General features: G+C 52.4%; 3 protein-coding genes across 5 annotated transcripts in view; 1 reads left to right on the top strand and 2 right to left on the bottom strand.

The window, feature by feature from the left end:
* Positions 1-1,635: 1,635 nt before the first annotated feature.
* On the bottom strand, positions 1,636-4,870 carry LOC111561312 (basic proline-rich protein-like). Its single transcript, XM_045062654.1, has 4 exons — positions 4,833-4,870; positions 4,594-4,712; positions 2,166-3,015; positions 1,636-2,052 (listed from the first exon to the last, which is right to left on the bottom strand). The coding sequence occupies exons 1-3, from the start codon at positions 4,868-4,870 to the stop codon at positions 2,207-2,209; spliced, it is 966 nt and encodes a 321-aa protein (XP_044918589.1). The 3' UTR covers positions 1,636-2,052; positions 2,166-2,206.
* WASHC1 (WASH complex subunit 1) lies at positions 2,476-20,358 on the top strand. 2 transcript variants are annotated; one of them, XM_023256651.2, is made up of 11 exons: positions 2,476-2,606; positions 5,747-5,900; positions 16,230-16,341; positions 16,551-16,697; positions 16,861-16,997; positions 17,256-17,391; positions 17,585-17,786; positions 17,876-18,040; positions 18,753-18,911; positions 19,681-19,749; positions 19,908-20,358. In XM_023256651.2, the coding sequence occupies exons 2-11, from the start codon at positions 5,752-5,754 to the stop codon at positions 20,045-20,047; spliced, it is 1,416 nt and encodes a 471-aa protein (XP_023112419.1). In that variant the 5' UTR covers positions 2,476-2,606; positions 5,747-5,751; the 3' UTR covers positions 20,048-20,358. The 2 variants fall into 2 exon arrangements, with proteins under 2 accessions (XP_023112419.1, XP_003988322.1); XM_003988273.6 differs by lacking the exon at positions 2,476-2,606 and adding an exon at positions 2,991-3,393.
* DDX11 (DEAD/H-box helicase 11) overlaps positions 20,357-21,597 on the bottom strand; it is a 40,162-nt gene continuing 38,921 nt past the window's right edge. For both annotated transcript variants that reach the window (XM_019834354.3, XM_011283741.4), the window contains one exon: positions 20,357-21,567. In XM_019834354.3, the coding sequence (XP_019689913.1) occupies positions 21,538-21,567 (30 nt within the window). In that variant the 3' untranslated portion in view covers positions 20,357-21,537. The remainder of the gene's footprint in view (positions 21,568-21,597) is intronic.

The following is a 21,597-nucleotide window of genomic DNA, read 5'->3' on the forward strand; positions in this document are numbered from 1 at the left end:
AGGTGCTTTGACATCCTTTCTCTGCAGTTCTCAAAAGGAGGCAGGGCAAGCACTCGCAAGCCCAATTTATAGATGAGTCAACTGAGGTCTCATTTAGATGACCTGCCCAAAGTTGCACAAAGAATGAATTGCAGGGTCCCAAGCTTGCATGCTCTCCTTTCTGAATGACACACTTCCCCTTCTTTGATGTGTTTTGAATATCTGAAAAGACCTTTAAAAACCTGCTCAGTAGGGCCGCCTGGGTGGCTTGGTCAGTTAAGCATCCGACTCTTGATTTCAGCTCAGGTCATGATCCTGACGTTCCTGAGATTGAACCCCATGTCAGGCTCTGTGCTGTGAGATTGCTTGGGGTTCTCTCTCTGCCCCTGCCCTGCTTGTTCTCTTTTTCTCTCTCAAAATAAACAAATAAACATTAAAAATACCTGCTCATTGTTCGGGTGGAGTGAGGAGAAAATGTGTTTGCAGGTTGTATTAGTCAAAAACAAAATACCATAGACTGAGTGGCTTAAACACCATAAATCTATTTCTCACTGTTCCAGAGGCTGGAAGTCCAAAATCAAGGTGCCAGCATATTTGGTTCCTAGTGGAAACTCTCTTCCCAGCTTGCAGATGGCCATCTCCTGGCTATGTCCTTACATGGTGGAGAGAGAGAGCAACCTCTCTGGTGTCTTTTCTTTTAAGAGCTCTGCTCTCATCATGAGGGCACCACCCTCATGACCTCACCTAACTCTAATTACTTCCCAAAGGCCTATCTCCAAATACCATCAAACCAGGGGTTAGTGCTTCAACATATTAATTTGAGGGGGTGAGGACACAAATATTCAGTCTACAGTACAGGTGGAAACACATCTCTTTGTCATCATTGGTGGCGATCGTATGCTGCAGCCAGCAAGACATTGGAATGTTCTTGTCAAAAAAAGACAATATTTATCAGGTCATGATCTTGCGGTTCCTAAGTTCAAGCCCCGAATCAGGCTCTGTGCTGACAGCTAAGAGCCTGGAGCCTGCTTCAGATTGTGTCTCCCTCTCTCTCTGCCCCTATCCCTCTCACACTCTGTCTGACTCTCTCTCTCTCAAAAATAACTCTAGGATGGGGGTGGGCAGCAGGGAAGGAGGACAAAACTCAGAGAGTTTTAAGAAGAGAGTTAAGTTTGCCAGATTTAGCGAACAAAAACATCAAACATCTATTTAATTTTGAATTTCAAATAAACTAATTTTTTAAAGTGTGTCTCATGTTTAGTTTGGAATATCTATCTATATATCTATATATATATTCATTTCTTATCTGAAATTCAAACTTGGTGTTCTGTATTTTTATCAGGCAACCCTAAAAGAGAGGGGCCAAGAACTCTAAGACAAGGAGATAAAAGTGGGGAGGGGCTGCTGCAGGATCTCTGGACTGATGCTTCTTTTATGCATTTAACTTTTTGTTTAATCTTTTAAAAATACTAACCGGCTTTGTTTTTTAATTTTGTAACACATGCATAACATAAATGTAATGTTTAAACTATTCTTAAGTATATGGTTCAGTGGCATTAAGTACGTTCACACTGTTGTACATCACTGCTACCAATCTCCAGAACTTTCTCCTCATCCCAAACTGACATGTCAAAGAAAACCAGAACTGCACAGTAGTTAGAACAGTGAAGAAGAGATTTATTCAGGACTTTGCAACAGGGGAAAAGAAGCCTCGGTATAGAAGCAGGGTCACTTGAAAATACAGCATGGACAAGTGGGGATTCAGAGTCAAGGAGCAGGTGGGGGCGGGGACGGGGGATGGAAAATCACTAACTGGATAGTCAATCTTTGCTCAACCGACCGAACAGGATTCTCGCTGAAGGCAGCCAGGGCGATGGGCTAGCACCGGAGGTGCTGGGGGGGGGGGGGGGGGTGAGGGGGGTGATCGTGGGGAATGAGGTACTTGGTCAGATATGGAGGGTGATCTGATGTAGAGACGAGGGGATTCTGGCTAAGGAGACTTAAGAGGGTTCTGGCTAACAACTGGGTGATGCAGGTCCAAGGGTAGAGAATTCAGAGGAGCCTGAGTCAGTTCTGGACAGAGAGACGGACAGAATGTCTGTGCTCATTAAACGGCCACCCCGCCCCGCCGCACACCCACCGCTCTACCTTCTGTCTGTCTGAGTTCGACTGCCCCAGGCACTCACACAGTGGCGGTCCTTCTGCGTCTGCCTTACACGGTCACTCCTCAGTGACTCTGAGGGGACAGGTGACCCCTGAGGCACAGCCCAGGCCACAGGGGGAGCCGCGGACCCGCGATGAAGCGCATGGCTGGAGGGAGGGCGGTTCTTGGACCCGGGTCGGGGGTCGCGCTCCGGGGCGGCGCTCCGGAGCGGAGGGGGCGGGCAGTCGGCGGAAGGCGGCGGGGGACGGGGGGGACGGGACGCCCGCCTGGACTACGGCTCCGGGCTGCGGTGGGGGGCGGTTCCGAGCAGGGGCCCGCCACTGGCCTCCCAGAGCTCCACCAGCCGGCCGAGCGCCCCGAGAGGCGGAGCAGCGGCGCCGTGGTGGCGGCGGCGCCAGGACCCGGCGGAGCGGGCGCAGCGGAAGCGCGGCGGCCGGAGCGGCTGGCGGCGGGCGGCGCGCAGGTGAGGAACGGGCGGCCGGCGGGCGGGCCAGGGGAGGGCGCGGGCCCCGGGGCCGCGCGGGGACGTGGAGGGCGGGACGCAGAGGAGAGGCGGGAGGGAGGGGCTCCGGGAGGCGGGATCCGCTGCACCCCTTTCCCGGTGCCGACGCCAGCCGCCGCCCGCACAGGCCTGCGCCCGGCCTCACTTCCCACCCCGCCGCCCCGCGTGCTGCCCGCCCGGAAGCGGTGTCGGGCGTCGGCCCCCAGAAAGACTGCTCCTCCGCGCTCGCCTGCACTCGGGGCGCCGGTCTTCCCCCGGCCTGAGGCCCAGGCCGAGGCCGGGGCGTAGGGAGGGCCCTGCCGGCCCGCCGGACTCGCGGCCCCGGGCACCGGGCCTCCCTTCCTGTCGCGGCCCACCGCGCCCCGTGACCCTCACGCGCCTTTCCACACTCCGGGCGCTGGGCCCTGCGAGTGGGCCGCACTGAGCCCTCGGACCCCTCTTTTGCAGCTCCCGTCCCTCCCCGGCCCCTCTTAGCTGACCTCCCACTGCTTTCCCCGGTTTTGCTTCCTGACTGCCCACAGCACTGGTTTTAACCTGGGCTGTAGACCCTGGGAGCCGGCTGTCCGGGGATGGTTTGCAGAAAAGACTTTATGCACTTCTGAAACTATAAACTGCACTGCGAGATGGGTTTGGTGTATGTTCATTTTCTGGGAGAGTCCATGGTTTTTATCAGATTCTGTAAGGGAGTGCCACGCAATAGAAATACGGTGTGAGCCACACATGTGATTTTACAAGTAAAAAGAAACAGGTGAGATGGATTTAGTAATAGGTTTTCTTTAACCTAATATATCTAAAATATGGTCATTTCAGCCTGTAATCAATATACAAATTTTTATGAGATATTTTACATTTTTTTCCTAGTAAGTCTTTGAAATTTGGTGTACGTTTTACACTTACACTGCACCTCAACTTGGATTGGCCACATTTCAGATGGCCCATAGCCACATGCAGCTAGTGGCTACCATATTGGACAGCACAGGCCTAAGGGTTTCAGTCCAAACTTCTTTCCATGGTTTTCAGTGTTTATCACAGTCTGGCCTCTCCTTTTTTTCCCTGCTAATGGCCCAAGGAACGTTATGCCCTTATCACTCAAGCCACTTGCCATTCCCTACACAGCTTTGTTCAAGCTGTTCTGCCTGGAATGTTCTCTCCTGCACTGCCTCTCCAGGCTTGGTAGGGAGATGCAGCTTCTGCTGACAGGCTTTTCCTGACTCCCCTAACCTCTGGAGGGATTTATCACTGCTTCCTCAGTGCTTCCTCCCTACATTCCTGGCTGAATTAGACCGCTTAACACATGGTGTTTGTTTTGAGGCTGTCTCTATGACTAGCATAGTGTCCTATTCATCTTTTTGTGATCGTGGCTGGCATCTAATAGTTGATCAGTAGATGTTTGCAGACAGAACGAGTAAGCCACTAACTAGCTATACTCAATCTCTTAATTCTTGAATGGACCTGTTACTTCCTTGTTTGGGAGATTTGTCCCTGTACTACCCCCTCACATTAATGTACACACACACACACACACACACACACACACACACACACACAGAAGGGGTAACTTAGGAGGAATGCATCTCAAGATGTACACAGAAAGTATCTTCTACCTTTTACCCTCTCCTGATCTCAGGGATGGGAAAACTGAGGTACAGAATTAAGTTAGAGTGGCCAGCAAATTTGCATCAATATGAATATAAATAGGGGGGTTCCTTGGAAGGAGGGCAGTGGTCTCAGAGTTAGGTTCCTCAGGCATCAGCTGGCCCCACTTTGGTCATTTGATAAGAGGGAAGAGAAGTGGGGAGGTGGGGAGTAACTCCTGGGCCCTGATGACGATTCTAGGCAGCTTCAGGTCTGGGAAACTGAGGATGGTCACTGCTGGAGAAAAAGTTGAAGAGCAGACCCGTCATTTCAGATCATGAAGAGACCTGGCCTGGGCAGGGTAGGAGAGAACCTGTAGGGTAGAAGGAAGTGCTGGGGAAGCCAGCAGAGGGAGCAAAGGTGTAAACTCCTTGGAGAAGATGGTGTGACGTTGGGAATAACCACTTCTTCAGGCGTAGTGCCATTCTCCGTCTGCAGAACGGGAAATGGAAAAAATCAGAGATTCAGAGAAGGCAAGCAACTTACCCGAAGTCACACAGTTCTTAAGCCTAAATGAAGCCTCCTGAACCCTCCCCATCACACTTACCCTACCTCACCCACACCTCTATTGCAATCAGGGGCCCCAACATGGTGCCTGAGAGAACAGGTGTGCAGCGCAGTGCCAGGTCTGATTAATGTCTTCCTCGCCATCTTCTGCTGAGGGGCTGTGATTAGGCCTATTTATAGGGGCCCGGTGCCTTAATATTCTGCCTGGTACATCCCTTGCCAATCAAATCAGTGCTGTCTGCAGTGTGATTGCTGCTTTAGTGGCACCAGGGAGCGGAGTTAATTAAACCCAGTATAAATAGACTCTGCCCTCATCTTGCAATTCGAAGGAGTGTTTTTCCTTCTTGTCCCCCGCCCCCACATGTCCCTCCTTCCTCCCGGCCCCCCCTTAGCTCTAGCCTCGGGGAGCAGAGCCCAGACACTGGTGTATGCAGAGTCACCAGCCACTACCTATCCTGTCTCAGGAACAGGTCCTGAGTTCTTCGGGGTCAAAGTGGGAAGAATTCAGGAGTCCACATTTTCTGTGCTTTTCCAGACTTGGCTATCATTTGGCAGTTGACACAGGCATTTTTCCCCCAAAATCCATCCCTCTGCTCCCAGCCTCTTTTGAACTCTGCAGCCAGGGTTTCTTTCTTGTTCATCCAGGCTCAGGAGTTTGAAATGAGATAATGTACAGAAAGGGTGCCTAGCAGAGCAGCAAGCACCTTCTCTGACTGCTTCTCTTCAGCCTCCATCGTCCCTACCAATTTCCTTTCCTCATTCACGCAGCAAGCATCTACAGAGTACCAGCTCCTGGGAGCTCCTGGCCTCCCACCCAGTGCCCTGTCCTCCACTCCCCGGCCTGCACTGGCTGAACATGTGACAGACAGTTGGGGTGGGGGCTGGGCTCTCTTCTCCCAGCACTTTGCCCAGTGGTGGGTGAGTGTGGGCGGTCCTCATGCTCTGGTTCCCTCTCGCAGGCACCATGACTCCCATGAGGACCCAGCACTCGTTGGCGGGGCAGACCTATGCAGTGCCACTCATCCAGCCAGACCTGCGGCGAGAGGAGGCCATCCAGCAGGTGGCAGATGCCCTTCAGTACCTGCAGAAGGTCTCTGGAGACATCTTTAGCAGGTGGGTGCCGCCACCGACCCGCACCTGATTGGGGGCCGGGCGGTGGGAGTGCACCCTCTAGGAGCAGCCCTTTTGGTGATTCTTGGTCTTGGAGGGACCCAGCTGGCTTCCCTGTGCCCAGGGGGCCCAAGGTAGGAGCCCAGCTTAGAAACTTTTTCTCTTAAGTGCTCATGGGAACTCAGTGCATGCTATCCCACTGAGCCCCCAGGGGGCCTGTGCCCTCGCTCATTCCTGCAGTCAGCAAATATTTATTCAGTGTTTCTTATGTGTGCAAGGCACCGTGCTGCACTCTTTAGTTACTTACAGCAGTGGGTAAGGCAGTGTCCCTGTCCCAACCAGAGAGTGTGTGGGTTTCCCTCACTGTCTGAAAGGTCACGTTCTGCCACTTTGCTTTTATGAAGGACCTACGCTCGTACCTGTGTTTGCTAACGAAAGAAATCCAAAGTGGGTTCTCACTTGTATGAACTGGCAGTTGCTTCTTCGCTGCACACCTTTGCAGTTTCTGAAAGGTTTCACGGGATCACTACCTGTGGATGGTGATGGGGGGCAGGGAACCTGGACTCTGGCAGGAGAGACAGACTGTAACCAATTGTGTAATTAGTGATTTAATTACAATTGTGATGAAGACCTACTTATAGTGGTTTTGTAATAACTGATACTCATATGGCATTATCCATGTGCCACCATTGATCTGAGTGCATTAACTCAACCCTCAGAACAACTTTATGAGGACATGTGCTTGTTATCTCCATTTTACTGGAGGAGACTGAGGCACAGCTAAGAGACTTGCCCGCCCAAGTGGCAGAGCCAGGGGTCACACCCAGCTGTTATGGCTCTAGACTCTGGAATTATCATTGTCTCCCTGTGATGGGGAAATAGGGTGTGACAGGAGTTGGTAACAGGAGGCCTGGTTTGGTCTTGGGGGGATCAGGGAAGACATATGTGAGGAAAAACATTTATGAGAAAATCTGAAGGGTGAGTAGGAGTTATTGTGAGTGGGTAGATTGAGAAGAAAATTCCAGAAAGAAAGAAGGACATGAGCTAAAGCCCCGAGATGGGAAGGACCCGAATGGAAGCCATTGTGGTTGGAGCAAGGAGAGTGAGAGACTGAGGGGGCCGAGAAGCCCCCGTGAGGTAGGCAGGGCCTTAGGGGTAGTTTATGGTTTTGAGTAGGAGTATTGCCAGTGCTTATCTAGCATAACCCTCGGCTATAATGATTTTCACTCAGTGGTTATTGACTGGTGTTTGCTGTTGCTTTGCAAAGGTCCCAGGTTTTGTCCTTTATGCAGGTCTTTGTCTTTTTCTGGCTAGAAGAAGCCTGAAATGGGGCTTAGATCTCCTTCCTGGTGCCCACATCATGCCTTCACATGGGGACCTTTTATCCCACCCAGTGTGAAGTATTTGATTGAGGTCCCTCCTGTGGTGCAAGTCACCCCCCCTCCCCTGCTTGTACCCCTGACCAGGAAACCCCTGCTCCTTCACCATGTAACCTCCCCCTTCATCACCTGGAAGCAGGCCTCCTCCTGGAAGCCTTCCCGAGTAGGGGCAGAAAATGGGAGGAGTTAGACTTGATATAAACACCAGATCCTCTTACTCTTCGGCCTCTGACCTGACCCCCAAATCACCTACCTGCCCCGAGCCTATACAGAAGGTAAATGTAACAAAAGGGTGGTGCACCAAAGTGATGAAGGGGGGTTGCCTCTGGAGCAGCCTGCCCGGGCTCCATTCTGACTTCCCCATTTGCTTGCTTTATAAACTTGAGCAAGTTACTTAATCTCTCTAAGCCTCAGTGTTCTCATCTATAAAATGGCATCAATAATGCTGCCTTCCTCATAGGATTGTGGTAAAGATTAAATAGATTAAAACTTGCAAGGGAATTAAAGTACCTGGAGTATAGTAAGCATTCAGTTAAACATCCCCTCTTTTATCAGTTGCTGTCAGCTCTGCTCCTTTGCTGCCTATGGTGGCCCTCCATTAACTTGCTATCAATAGTTATGAAAAGTGTTATGTGCCCTTTTTGTGCCTATATTTGTGCTAAATATGCCTAAGGAATTTGCCTTTTGTGCCTATATTTGTGCTGAATATGTCTAAGGAATTTTTGCTAAATATGCCTAAGGAACACATAAGCGAAGGACACAGGCCTTTAAGAGCCATCAGTCCCAGATTATAGCCACCCCATGCCCAGTGACTGAAATGGATGCCAAAAACAATCCATCAGAAACATTTGTGTTTTCTCACCAGGATTGTGATTGTATGCTTGCCTTTCTCTAAGGGGAGCACTGGATTTTTAGTATGCTCCCCTTTCCCTTCCTGGTGTTTGACGCTGGTAGACAGTTTCGCTGTCCCTGTGCCCATGGATGGAATGAGGGGAGGGCGGGAAGTCTTATCTCCTCGGAGAAAGTGGTGAAATGTGGGCCCTCCCAAGTGGCTAGGCCTGGTCCAGAGAAGGTACGGTGCTTCTCAGGAGCCCAGGACCTAAGTCCAGGCTCCCCTCACAGCCAGGTGCCTGGTCACTCCATTAACCTCCAGCCATGTGCCAAATGTGCTGGACCCTGAGGGGTACCAATACGTGAGTGGTACAACGTGGTTCTTGTCCGCACGGATGTTATAGTCTAGAATGCTAAAACAGTAAGTCTCTAGATGGATTCTTTTTTTTTTTTTCTTTCCAAGATTTTATTTAAATTCAAGTTACTTAACATATAGTGTAGTACTGGTTTCAGGAGTAGAATTTAGTGACTCATTGCTTACATATAACACCTGGTACTCATTACAAGTGCCCTACAAACAACCCTCAGTTTGTTCTCTATAGTTAAGAGTCTCTTATGGTTTGTCTCCTTCTCTGTTTTTATCTTATTTTATTCTTCCTTCCCTTCCCTTTTGTTCATCTGTTTTGTTTCTTAAATTCTACATATGAGTGAAATCATATGGTATTTGTCTTTATCTGACTGACTTATTTTGCTTAGCATAATACACTGTAGCTCCATCTACATTGTTGCAAATGGCAAGATTTCATTCTTTTTGATGGCTAAGAATATCCCATTGTGTATACACACACACACACATACACATACACACACACTACATCCACTTTATCCATTGGTCAGTTGGTGGACGTTTGGGCTATTTCCATAATTTGGCTGTTGTCAGTAATGCTGCTGTAAACATCGGTGTGCATGTGCTTCTTTGAATCTGTATTTTTGTGTCCTCTGGATAAGTACCTACTAGTGCAATTGCTGGGTCATAGGGTAGTTCTATCTTTAAATTTCTGAGGTAGTTCTATCTTTCTATGTATCCTCCTAAATGTTTTCCAGAGTGGCTGTACCAGTTTGCATTCCCACCAGCAGTGTAAGAGGGTGCCCCTTTCTCCGCATCCTCACCAACATCTGTTGTTTCCTGAGTTGTTAATTTTAGCCATTCTGATAGGTGTAAGGTGGTATCTCATTGTGGTTTTTATTCATATTTCCCTGATGATGGATGATGGTAGATGGAGTCTTGGTTGTATAACATTAATTGTGCAGGCTTCTAGGGATCTAGAGAAGGGAGAAATAAGTAAGAATTGGTGGCACATTGGGGCGCCTGGGTGGCTCTGGCAGTTGAATGTACAACTCTTGATTTTGGTTTAGGTCATGATCTCGAAGTTCATGGGATAAAGCCCCGCATCAGGCTCTGCGCTGACAACACAAAGCCTGCTTGCGATCCTGTCTCTCTGCCTCTCCCCTGCTTGTGCTCTCTCTTTCTCTCTCTCAAAATAGTAAAAACTTAAATGTGCCACCATTTTTTTTTAATCAGTCAGAACTCCCTAAACCAGTTGAAGCAAACAGCAATCAGTCAGTAGAGCAGGATTTGGAGTTGCAGGGCTTAAGTAATGTCATCAGTACCTGATGTTTCTTCCATTCCATCCCAGCTTGCTGCTTCTGGGTCGGTCCCATTCCCCACCAGGCTTCACTCTGCAGTAGGGCCAGAAGCTTGTACACTCAGGTTCAGGTCCAGCAGGAAAGAGGGCTTTCCTCTGTGTCAGTATCTCCTCGGAAGGCCCGCTGGCCTGGCTGGGTTCTCCTGTCTATCCCAGAGCCCATTGTGGGGGCAGAGGGCATGACACGCCAATTGGCATAGACCCTGTTAAGGGTATTACTCCTACACCCTGGGTTTAGCCCCAGCTGAAGTGCAGGGACCCGGCCTATGGGAGCAGTGGATTCCTTACAGGAAATGAGGGCCCTTACTTGAGTAAGGAAGAAGTAGAGGAAACCCACATGCCTCCTACACATGGTCAGGGAAAGCCGGCCTCCTGAAGGAGGCCATAGGAGGGATAGGTTGTGTTTAGGCAGGGTAGGAATGTGCATGTACAGGTCCACAAACGGGTGCCAGAGGCTCAGAGTCCTGAATGGGAAGCATGGTGTATCCCAGGCTCCCCAGGGGAGGGTGGCCTGAACGGGGGGTGTTTTGTACTGGGAGTAGAGACATTACTGCTTGCCCCACACATTCAGTTCCTTCACTGCAGAACAGGGTGTGAAAAGTCAACTTTCCCTGTGTCTGTGGGCCTCGCTTCCCCCTTAGATTGTGTGCCTTTGGGAGCTGGGCTGTCGCTTCTTCCTGTGCTGCGCATTGCTGTGGGAATGCACCATGGCAGGGGAGTGGGAGGGTGGAGGTGGGGGAGTGAACAGTTGAGATCAGAACATTAGGGTCCAGGGGGCTTCTCCTAACAGGACGGGACTTTGCTCTTGGTTCAGGCCTTGTAGGGAGCCATAATAGGTTCTGGAGCCGGGAAGGGTGCCATAGAAGAGTTGAGAGAAGGCTCAGCAGGCAGCCCTCACAGAGTGGACAGGAAGGGGAGAGGGTGGCTTCCAGGGACCCACTGAGAGCTGTTGCTGCAGTCAGGGCAGGGAAGGGGTGAGGCTGCAGTCCAGGGGAGCTGCCGGCAGGAAGGGCTGGATGAGAGACATTTCAGAGGGAATGATGACAGATTGGGGTGAAGGAAAAGGAGGGGTCAGGGATAGTGTGGGGTGGGGGGTCGTACCCAGACCCAGCCTTATTTGCCTGCTCCTCCCACCCCCATCCTGCAGCAGTCAGCAAGTGAGTGCGCTTCTCGTTTCTCATGGGCTTTTGCAGTGAATGTGACCCCCGCCTGGAATCTTCCCCCTTAAACTTATTCCACCTGCTTGGAAACTTCTTGCAAAGAAGAGACAGGCGGGTATCTGTCTCTCCTCCCCACTGTTCTGCCATTTCAGGCACAGGCCCGTCAGCCCCAGGGGCGTCTGTGCCCAGTTCCGCAGGTAGGTGAGCTCATGGAAAATTAGCATTCTGAGCTGGCCTTCTTCCTCCTGCTCTGCCGCAGCGGGAGCCGCAGGGAGAATGGAGAGAATGACAAGCACCTCTCAGGCTCTCCTGGACCCGCTTCTCCTCCTGCCTGGCAGAGTGCCCGTCCCTCACCTGCCCTCATCTTCACCTGGGACGAGCCAGGCTCCAAAATAGCTGCCCAGAGACGTCAGTGGCTTCACATGACTTAGATGACAAGGCAGAGGGGGCTGGGGTGGCATAGGGAAGAGGAGCTGGACAGTGTGGAGGTTGGGGTCAAGTGCTGTCACTCGGTGTCCCCGTCAGCCCTAGTGCTGTGGCCACCTCACCGAGGAAGCCGCAGCCTGGGGAAGGGTTCCTTTTCTCTGCAGAGCTTTTCCCCTGCTTCTCTTTTGTCTTTCCAGCCCCTCCTTCCCTCTCTCCCCTTCCTCCTTTCCCATCCTTCCCCCTCTGCCTCACTTCCTCCAGACTACCCTCCCCTCCCCTCCTTTCTTGGTCCTGATTGGCACCTGCTGACTCCTGAGGTTGGCAAGCACTCAGTCAGCCGCCTGCATAATTAGCAGATCATTCCTAATCATCCCAGTGAGTGGAGGAGGAGGAGGAGGAGGAGAGAATGGCAAGAGCAGGTTCAGGGGGGTCTCAATGCCAAGGGGTGGGACAGGCGAGGGGAGAAGCAGAGACTCTGGGGCAGGAAGGGTGCTCCCTCCTCCCTCCTCCCCAGCAGTCTCTGCAGAAGGCAGGGTGGGAGTGCTGATGGCCAGGGGCCGTGGCAGGAAATCATCCCTGACGGAATGGGACTGGGCGTTGGAGGTAGGGGCCCCGGGCCCAAGCACTATCCTGGCCACCTGTCCCCAACCTCCCCCACACCAGGCGGGGAGTGGTCCCTAGGGCACTTCCTTGAATCCCTCCCACGCCAGCCAGAGGAGTCCTTGCTGTTGCCCAGCTCTCTGCTCCATGGTGTTCTTTCCTGGCCTGGAACTTCCTGCTTCACGTCAGCTCAGCACCACCTCTTCTTGCTTTCGTCTGAGTGCCTGGAGCCCCTCGTCCTTCCTAATCTCGGGGGTAGCAATAGCAAATGCTAACCGAGTACTTTGGATATAGCTGCTAGTACAGGAACACTAGACATACAGGTGCTCCTTTTAACCTTTACAATAGTTCCATGATCTAGAAGTCACTGTCCCTGTTTTAGCTGAAGAAACCTGAGGCCGAGGCCAGCTGAGTGATTTGCTCAAGGTCACACTGCTGCTAACTGGATGTTAGACCCAGGTTTGTGGGGCATCGTAGTCACTTCTTTCCCTGGGAGAGGGGAATCTCCCTGAGGGCGGTTTTGCGTTACCTGATTCTTTTCTGTCCCAGGCTCTGAGCAGACCAACTAAGCCAGTTCCTTCCTGTCACCGCCAGCAGAAACAGCCCTGGTGTCTGGGCGAATGTGTTTTGAGGACATGGCTTCCATGATAAGCTTGGAAACAGACCTGCCTTGAAGCAGACCATCAAGCCAGCGGGCATCAATTAGGAATGGCAGATCGCCCACTTGCCACTACCCCCCACCCTCACGGGGGACGCTGCTAATGGGTTGTGGCATTCCATCCCAGCTGCGTATGGCCTGCCAGTCCTTCCTAATGCAGCCTTCATACTGCCACTGCCCAGCAGTGAGAGCCCTTTCACCCATGGTCTGCACTGTCTTTGGCCCCATGGCTGTGACTGTGACAGATTAGATGGCAGCTTTGTCAACAAGCAGGCCATTACCTAGACCTGTAGGCTCTTGGATGCTTGTAAGCTCCTGTCCTCTTCTCCCCTGCCCTGCACAGCAGTCTCCCTTGGAGCATTCCTGACAGGTGGTCATCCTGCTGGACTCTGATTTTCAAAGCTGTGTAACTGTTTACTAAAAAGTTCTTGTGCAGAAGATCTGCACAAGAGGTCTGCTTCCTTATAACTCCACCCGCTGGTCCTTATGCAGCCTTCTGGGGTGACGGAATAAGTCTACTCGCTTCTCAGCCCAACAGCACTTGTGATAGTTTTGATATTTGAAGGGAATCGTCATACTCCCTAAGTCATCTCACCTGTAGCCAGAACACCCTTCAGTCATCTTTGTATGACTCCTCGCTGTCCTCATCACCCTCCTTTGGACGTTAACCTGTCACTTTACATTCAGCTGGTATTCATTACATGTCAGGCACAGTCCCAGGTACTAGAGATACAGCAGTGAATGAAAACAGACCCTATAGTCCGGATGGAATTCAGAGGACTCTTAAAATGTGGATCCAGTATACGGGCACCTGGGAGGCTTTGCAGCTGAGCGTCCAACTCTTGATTTCAGTTCAGGTCATGATCCCAGGGTCATGGGATTGAGCCCTGTGTTGATAAGATTCTGTCTCTGCCCCTCTTCCCCCACTCGTGCTCTCTCCTCTCTTCTCTAAAATAAATAAAAAATGTGATCCAGTTTAAAGGGGACACAGCTGCAGAGAGGTTGGTGCCCAGCATAGGTTAGCTCATTAATCTGGGGTCTGTTTTCTCTATAGTGCCTCCAAGAGAGTGGATGTCCCCTGTTTACTGAAAGAAGGAAGGAGGGACAAGGAGCTGTGTGCCCCAAGATCACATTTCCTTTTTAAGCTGCTTAACACACTTTTAGCTTATACTGAGCTATAGTTAACCAGAACCTCAGGCCTTGTTGCTAAACCTCCATCTTTTCTGTATTTGTGTACTTTTTAAACCTAAATGCTGGACTTCATCCCTTGTCAATTTCATCTTGTTGATTGCAGTTCATCTTTCCGGCCTCGCAAGATTATTTGCGTCTTGATTCTGCTATGTGGACCATTTTGACCCTCCTCCGTTCAGTACCCCCAGTTTACTAATCCAGTGTTACATGAGCTAGATGGGGCCCTGCCAGAGGCCTTTGTGCAAGGCTGAAATCATTTCATTCTTCGGCAGTGCCCTTTGGGTACTGTTGCTCATCTGGCTCTGATTTTTCCTAAATGTGCTCTCCTCCAACCCCCATAGCTGCATCTCGTCTACAGGATTTTGTGAGAAGCCGTCAGAATCCTTGCTGACTCAAGATGCACTGTGTTTAAGGCTTTCCCCTGATACACCAGTCTAATAACACTGTCAAAAAAAGAAATGCTGTGAATTTAGAACAATGCTGGCCCCTGGGATCTGCCTCTTTCTCCTTGAAGTGCTTACAGACCCTCGATTTAATAATCCATTCTGGAAATTTGCCAGGGTTTATTGTTTAAGCTTTATGTTTGCAACTTGGAGAAACGGGCCCTTCTCTCCTTGATGGAAGAACTGGAACAGAATAGCCTTTGTCCTTCTCCAGTTCTGATGTCCCTCCCACTCTCCATGTTGACTTCAAGCCGAGTGGTTATGTAACCACTGACGTTGCTTCGGCACCCAGGGGCAGAATGTGGCTGGGTTGGGAATGGGAGGAAGTAGCTTGTGTGTGAGTAACCTTTCTCAGTGGATGGAAACCTTTCTTCCTGCCAGAAAAGATGGAACTCACGCAAGTCTGGTGATTCTGCATTCTCTCACTGGAAGGAAACTCTGCCCTCTGTTCTCTTTGTTACTGCCCCATTCAGACCAGTCTGTCAAGGAAGACTAAGCTGCTTTGGGTACCTGCTTGTACCCTAGCCCCCCACCTCATGTAGCTCCCTACACATAAGGAGCCAGGAGTAATCAGGGAGTTTGGGGAACAGAGACCCCTACAGTTGTGAAATTGGCTGATCGGGTTGGTTCTCTGGGGGACAGAATCCTCTAGAGTTGGTGGAGGTTGGTTGATTTAGGAAGATTGGTCCAGAGCTTTGACTGTTCAACTTTTAAAGAAATCCCAGAGTTCCCTGGCTGTATAGTCTCTGACCCCAGAGGCAGCGGGGCCCCTCTGCCATCCAATGTGTCCTCCTCCCCTCCCCTGCAAAGTAAACTTGCAGTTCTGCCTCTTTTGTTTTTCACTTGTGCACCCACTCCTGCCAGGTGAGTGCTTATATGAAACCCGGTGGTCGCAGGCAGGGACTGGTGTTCTTGGAGGTGGGGAAGCAACCGGGAGGAGGATGCCCTGGTGTCTCTGTCAACTCTGCGGTGAGAAGAAACTTGCCATTGCTCAATAATATGGGACAGCATAAGTGAGACTCACGTGCATTTACATTTAGGGCATATGGGTACTGTCACTCAGCGAGCCCCTGCAGGTGCCAGCACTGGGAATGTAGTAGGGACCAAAGCAAAGCCCTTACCCCCTTGGAGCACTCATGCATAATGTCAAATGGCTCTGTGTTAAAGGGGGTTGGGAAGTGACAGGTGCATCTTTAAGAGTCCTTGGCCAGGAAGGCTTCCGCAAGGAGGGTGCTCAGTGAAGCAAAGAAGCCAGCCTTGTGGTTATCTGTGGGGACAGCACTCCATTTGATGCAAAGGCCATGCGATAATACATTTGGCATGTTTGGGGAATAGCAGGGCACTGGTGTTACTGGAGCCCACTGATGAAGGAAGGGTGAGTGGAAACGCAAGAGCACCCTGACCACAACCATGAGAACCATGGTGGGGACTTTCAATTTGCCCACACAAGCTGTTTATGATATGTTGGGGCAGCTCCCTGTGAACGGGTCTGGGACTTGAATTTAGACCCAGTCTTGCCCGTCACCCATCCTTGCCGAGCTCTAGTTTCCTCGTCTGGAAGTAGGTGATTACATACGTGAGTCATGATAGTTTTGTCTCTGCCTGCCCCTGCTTGAGGCTGTAAACTCCTGGAGGCAGGAGCCCTGTCCCTTAAGATGGCACATCCAGGCACCGACTTGAGGCCAGAGCGATTGCCCATTCCTACCCAGAGCTCCAAGAAACCCAGTGGAGTTCATTCATAGACTCTTCAGGTTAGACAAGCCTTGCAGAGGCCACCCGGGCAGTCCCAAGATCTGCTGTGACCAGCAGAGAACACTGTATTTTAAGGGCCCTTGCCTAAGCCCTTGGCTTTGCAGGTTTGCAGGAAGAAGCAGGTGTGCAGGAAGCTGTAGCCTTCTGGGGAGCGGCCCTCAGCCTGTGATTCTTTTTCCATGGCAGGATCTCCCAGCGAGTAGAGCTCAGCCGGAGGCAGCTGCAGGCCATTGGGGAGAGGGTCTCCTTGGCCCAGGCCAAGATTGAGAAGATCAAGGGCAGCAAGAAGGCCATCAAGGTAGCCCATGTGACCCTGAGTCCCTGTAGCTGGCAAGCAGTCCCAGAAATCCCATCCCCACACCTCTGAGGTTGCCCAGGTCCCTGCCCACCCTGTCCAGCCACCCCTCAAGCTTTCCTCCTGCTCAGAATCCACCCCTCCAACCCCACCCTAGGCTCTGGAGCATCTTGGGCCCCCTGAAGAATTGATCTAAGATTCTGTGTCCACAGGTGTTCTCTAGTGCCAAGTACCCAGCACCAGAGCGTCTGCAGGAGTACGGTTCCATCTTCACAGGTGCCCAGGACCCTGGCGTGCAGAGACGCCCCCGCCACAGGATCCAGAGCAAGCACCGCCCCCTGGATGAGTGGGCCCTGCAGGTCTGATGGGCTCATGCACTTGGAGGGGTGACCATGGTGGCCTTGGCTGTGGGGGAGGAACTGAGGGTTCTGTCCCCTCAGAGGATTTTGACTGGGATGGGTGGTCACTTTGACCCAGTACTGAAACCCACCATTCTTGTGTTACCACCCCTCATCCTGCCAGGAGAAGCTGAAATACTTCCCTGTGTGTGTGAACACCAAGCCAGAGCCTGAGGATGAGGCCGAGGAGGGGCTCGGGGGCCTTCCCAGCAACATCAGCTCCGTCAGCTCCTTGCTGCTGTTCAACACCACTGAGAACCTGTACGGCAGAGGGCGGGGCTCTGGAAGGGCGGCTGGGGGCCCAGCCTGGCTTTGTGGGGGATACAGGGGGCATCAGACTTGGGTGCAGAAGACTGCAGGCTGGGGGGGGCCAGGCGCCGAGCAGTTTGGTTTTTACCTTGTAAGGCCTCGGAGTCCATAGTACAAACCGTGGCCCTGAAGAAATAGGAAAGATGGGTCAGGACCATGGGCCTAGAGCAGATATGATGGACTGCCCCCCCACCCATCCCACCTCTGCAGGTACAAAAAGTACGTCTTCCTGGACCCCCTGGCTGGTGCTGTAACGAAGACCCACGTGATGCTGGGGGCAGAGACAGAGGAGAAGCTGTTCGATGCCCCTTTGTCCATCAGCAAGAGGGAGCAGCTGGAGCAACAGGTGGAGATGGAGGGCGCGTGTCGGGGAGGGGTGCAGCGGAGAGTCTGCCAGCATCCTCAGGGTCTGCTGAGGCCCTGCTCCCGCCCTGCTGTACATGGGTGTGCACGAGGCCCTGCTCGCTGCCCCAAGGTCAAACTACAGGGCACCGGTCCCCTGCAGCCCCTGACTCATACGCTCCCACCTAATCGTGCAGGTTCCAGAGAACTACTTCTATGTGCCTGACCTGGGCCAAGTGCCTGAGATCGACGTGCCATCCTACCTGCCTGACCTGCCAGGCATCGCTGATGACCTCATGTACAGTGCTGACCTGGGCCCTGGCATCGCCCCCTCCGCCCCTGGCACCATTCCAGAGCTGCCCACCTTCCACACAGAGGTGGCCGAGCCTTTCAAGCCAGGTGAGCTGGAAACAGGAGTTGGGCAGGAGCTCTCAGGCTCGGACACTTGCATCCTAGGAACATCACACTTTCCCACCTTTCCGTTGCAGACCCGGAAGATGGAGTGCTGATAGCACCCCCACCCCCACCCCCACCCCCGCCGCCTCCCCCAGCTCCAGCTGTGCTGGTCAGCGCTCCGCCACCCCCACCCCAGACCCTGGCCTCCCCAGGCCAAGGTGCCAGGGAAGAAGACCGCAGTGGTGGCTTGTCTCCAGGTAGAGCAGCAGCAGGGTGCCCCCGGGGTTGGGGGCGGGGAGGGGACATGTGTTCTGAGGATGCCTCTGATTTCCGGATTCCTGAAGGGTTTTCTGTAGGTTTATGTGGCCATAAGGTTGAGACTTTCAGAAGAATTCTAATTTCAAAATCTTGTTCCCCTGGGTACATGAAATAGTGGTTTTCAAATTGTAGCCTCCCAAAATTCTAATCTCCAGGGAGAGGGAGCCTAGACATGGAGGTGTGGTCCCTCATTTCTATTTAAAAAGGGGCTACTGAAAAAAATGGAAAAGTTCAGCAATAAAATATCCAAATCCTTAAAATGGGGATTTTCGTTTTAGTATGACATCTGGTTTATCTCCAGAACCCACAGGTGGCACAAAAACTCCTTGTTGGTTCATGTGTCAAGTTCAGACACTGTCAGCAAACAGGTAGATTTGCAGTGGCCCCTAAACCAAGTGGCGTTGGAAGGGAGCAGGGGTGCCTGCATACAGGACCTCCTGAGTGCAGGCAGACACAGTCAGCATTCAGGCTGCATATGGGCTCCCAAGGCTCGGCTTCACCCACTGGCTTCCTTTGTCAAGAGGAACAGCCTGTTCTCACAGCCAGGTTTGAGGGGAAGCCTCTGGACCCCCAGAACCTCTGGCTGGGCAAGGCTGTCCCATAGGGCGGGCTGCCTGAGCAGCCTTCTTCCTCACACCCTGCCCCTCCCAGCTACAGTCCAGGGAGCTCCCAAGGAAGTGGTGGACCCCTCCAGTGGCCGGGCCACTCTCCTGGAGTCCATCCGCCAGGCTGGGGGCATCGGCAAGGCCAAGCTACGCAGCGTCAAGGAGCGCAAGCTGGAGAAGAAGAAACAGAAGGAGCAGGAGCAAGGTGAGGGGATCCTAGGACCATTCCAGGAGGGCTCTAGGAAAGGGCCACCTTCTCTTGTAGCCATGACTCTAATAGGGTGCTCTCTGCCCACCCCAAAGGTGGTGCAGAAAGGCAGCACCTAGCCAACCTGCCTCATGCTTCTGCCGGAAGCCCTGGGTGGCCTAGGCTGTGGGATCCCTCCTGGTTTTGTAGCCTGCTTAGAACTTTCCTCGTTAAGCTAATAGGAGACAGAGCCTCACCCAGCTCAAACTATGACAACAGAGAATCTTCTTAGAATCTGCCAGGGGCTGTCCAAGGACATGGTTGGGGACCTGGAGGGTTAGCCCAGTCCTGCTTTGCTAAGCCTCTTGAGGCTGCAGGTTGCACCTGCTATGAATCTTAAATGCCGGCATGACTAGAACACCTGGGCACAAAGCAGCAATGCCCTGGAAGTCCTGAGTTTGAATCCCATCACCAGTTTCTAAGTTCTGCTCTATGACCGCAGACAAATTGCCCGACCTCTTTGGGCCAGTTTCCTCATCTGTACAATGGGGCCACTCATACCTCCCCCTCTGTTTCAGGTGGCTGTGTTACTCAGTTTCATATTAGTGCCCCAGTGCTGCATCCAGTGCCAGCCTGAAGCTCCAAGACATGGTGGCTGTGGGAGGGGCTGGCATGTGTTGATAGGGAGCAAAAAATAAATAGATCCAAACCCTGAGAATGTCACCCCAGAGGCAGATTTTCCCCTTGGTTCCTTCATCTTTCCTTACTAGTGGCTTTCCCATTACAGTGAGAGCCACAAGCCAAGGTGGGGACCTGATGTCGGATCTCTTTAACAAGCTGGTCATGAGGCGTAAAGGTAGGAAGCAGAGCCTGCTGCCTTCCCTTGGGCTGGGAGGCTCAGGATATTTTGTGTCATGAACGTTTTGCCACTTTCTTCCTGTTGTTAAGTCTCTAGGGGCTGGGTGAACTGGTATCCCACACCAACCCCCTTACCCTCCAACTCTGTCCCCCCAGGTATCTCTGGTAAAGGACCTGCAACAGGGACCGGTGAGGGGCCAGGAGGAGCCTTTGCCCGAATGTCAGACTCCATACCGCCTCTGCCTCCCCCACAGCAGCCACCTGGAGAAGAAGATGAGGACGACTGGGAATCCTAGGGGTTAGCCGTTCCTTCCCCACCAAAACCCAGATTTAGTTACTGCCCTCACATGGACATGGCTAGGAAGGGCTGCCTGGCCCGTGAGTCGCTCTGCCCCTGCTGCCCTTGGAGGAACAGGGATTGTGGAGGACTGCCCCCCTCCCAGGTCTGTGCCCGGAACCTTCTTCAAGGAGTGAGGTGGCCAGCTTCTGAGGCCAAATGGCTGGGAGGGGGGAGCCCCCTGCTCTCTGCCTGTGCTCTCCTCCAGCTACAGACTGAAATAAATACGTGGATCAATAAAGACATAATACCGCAAGAACCAAGCATAAACCAGTGGCGCACTTTTAATCATGGAACTATAGCTGTGCAGAGTGCAAGTGTCTCCTCCCAGCCGGTGTCTGTCCTCCTGTTCCCACCAGGCTCAAGCAATGGGGGCAGAGCACCTGGCGGACCGAGGCCCCTTCCTCTGGGTCAGGGAGAGAAGAGAGGTGCAGTCAACAAGGGAAGCTGGTGCAGACGGAGGCGGGGGTATTTTCACACAGGGAAAAATGTCTCCCTGATAGACACGGGGTCTCTAAAAATAGTCCTGCTGAGAGCCTAATGGCCCTCAGCATAATTGCTAAGTCAGGGGAGGAGGTGTCTTGGAGTTTGCTCAAGTAGCTGAGGGGGAAGGTGCCACTGACTTGGAGGAAGACCTGGAGCCAAGCCAAGGGAGCAAGAAATGCTGTGGAAGAGGTTAGGGACCAGCCCTATGGTTTAAAAACAAAGGCCCAGGACACTCTTCCCAGTTTGTTTTTAATGTTTGTTTATTTTTGAGACAGATCATAAGCAGGGGAAGGGCAGAGAGAGGGAAACACAGAATCCAAAGCAGGCTCCAGACTGTGAGCTGTCAGCATAGAGCCTGACATGGGGCTTGAACTCACGGACCGCGAGATCATGACCTGAGCCAAAGTCAGGTGCTTAACTGACTGAGCCACCCAGGCGCCCCTTCCCAGTTCTTAACATAGAAAAAGAAGGTAGGGTTGAGGGGTGCAGAAAGAGCCCTATGGGCACCAGGAAGCTGTAAATAGGGAACATTCTTAGTTTTGAAGAGAGGGTGAAGGTCTAGAACAGCTAACTGTAGCCAGAAGGGGGGAAAGGCAGGAAGGCCTGCCTGAGAAGGTGGCCACTGAGAGACTGCAAGGCCAGAGATAGTGCAGTGGAACAGGGCAGGAAGCTTGACTCTGGGCCATGCTGCATGGACAAACATTCAATTCCAGGGAGGGGAACAACTGCCCCGGGGTGGGCCCGAGGATGGCCAGGACCCACTGTTTCTTCAGATCGACTCGATTTTTCTCCTACTGGTTTTTCTACCTGTGCCCAGTCCTGGCAGCCCACTGACTCCAGAAAGGGGTTGGTCTGGTCTCCACCTGGGTATCACCTTCTTAGGCTGGCTCCCCACACTCCCCAACACTTCAAGTGGGCAGGGTGAAGGAAGAGCCTGGCACTCAGGCGGTGGTGGATCATCCATCAGGAGGGGCCAGGCCTCTCACGGTGAAACTGGGGAGACAGGCATAGGCAGTGAGACAC

This window comes from Felis catus, chromosome B4 (genome assembly GCF_018350175.1).
Source record: "Felis catus isolate Fca126 chromosome B4, F.catus_Fca126_mat1.0, whole genome shotgun sequence".
Lineage (NCBI taxonomy): Eukaryota > Metazoa > Chordata > Mammalia > Carnivora > Felidae > Felis > Felis catus.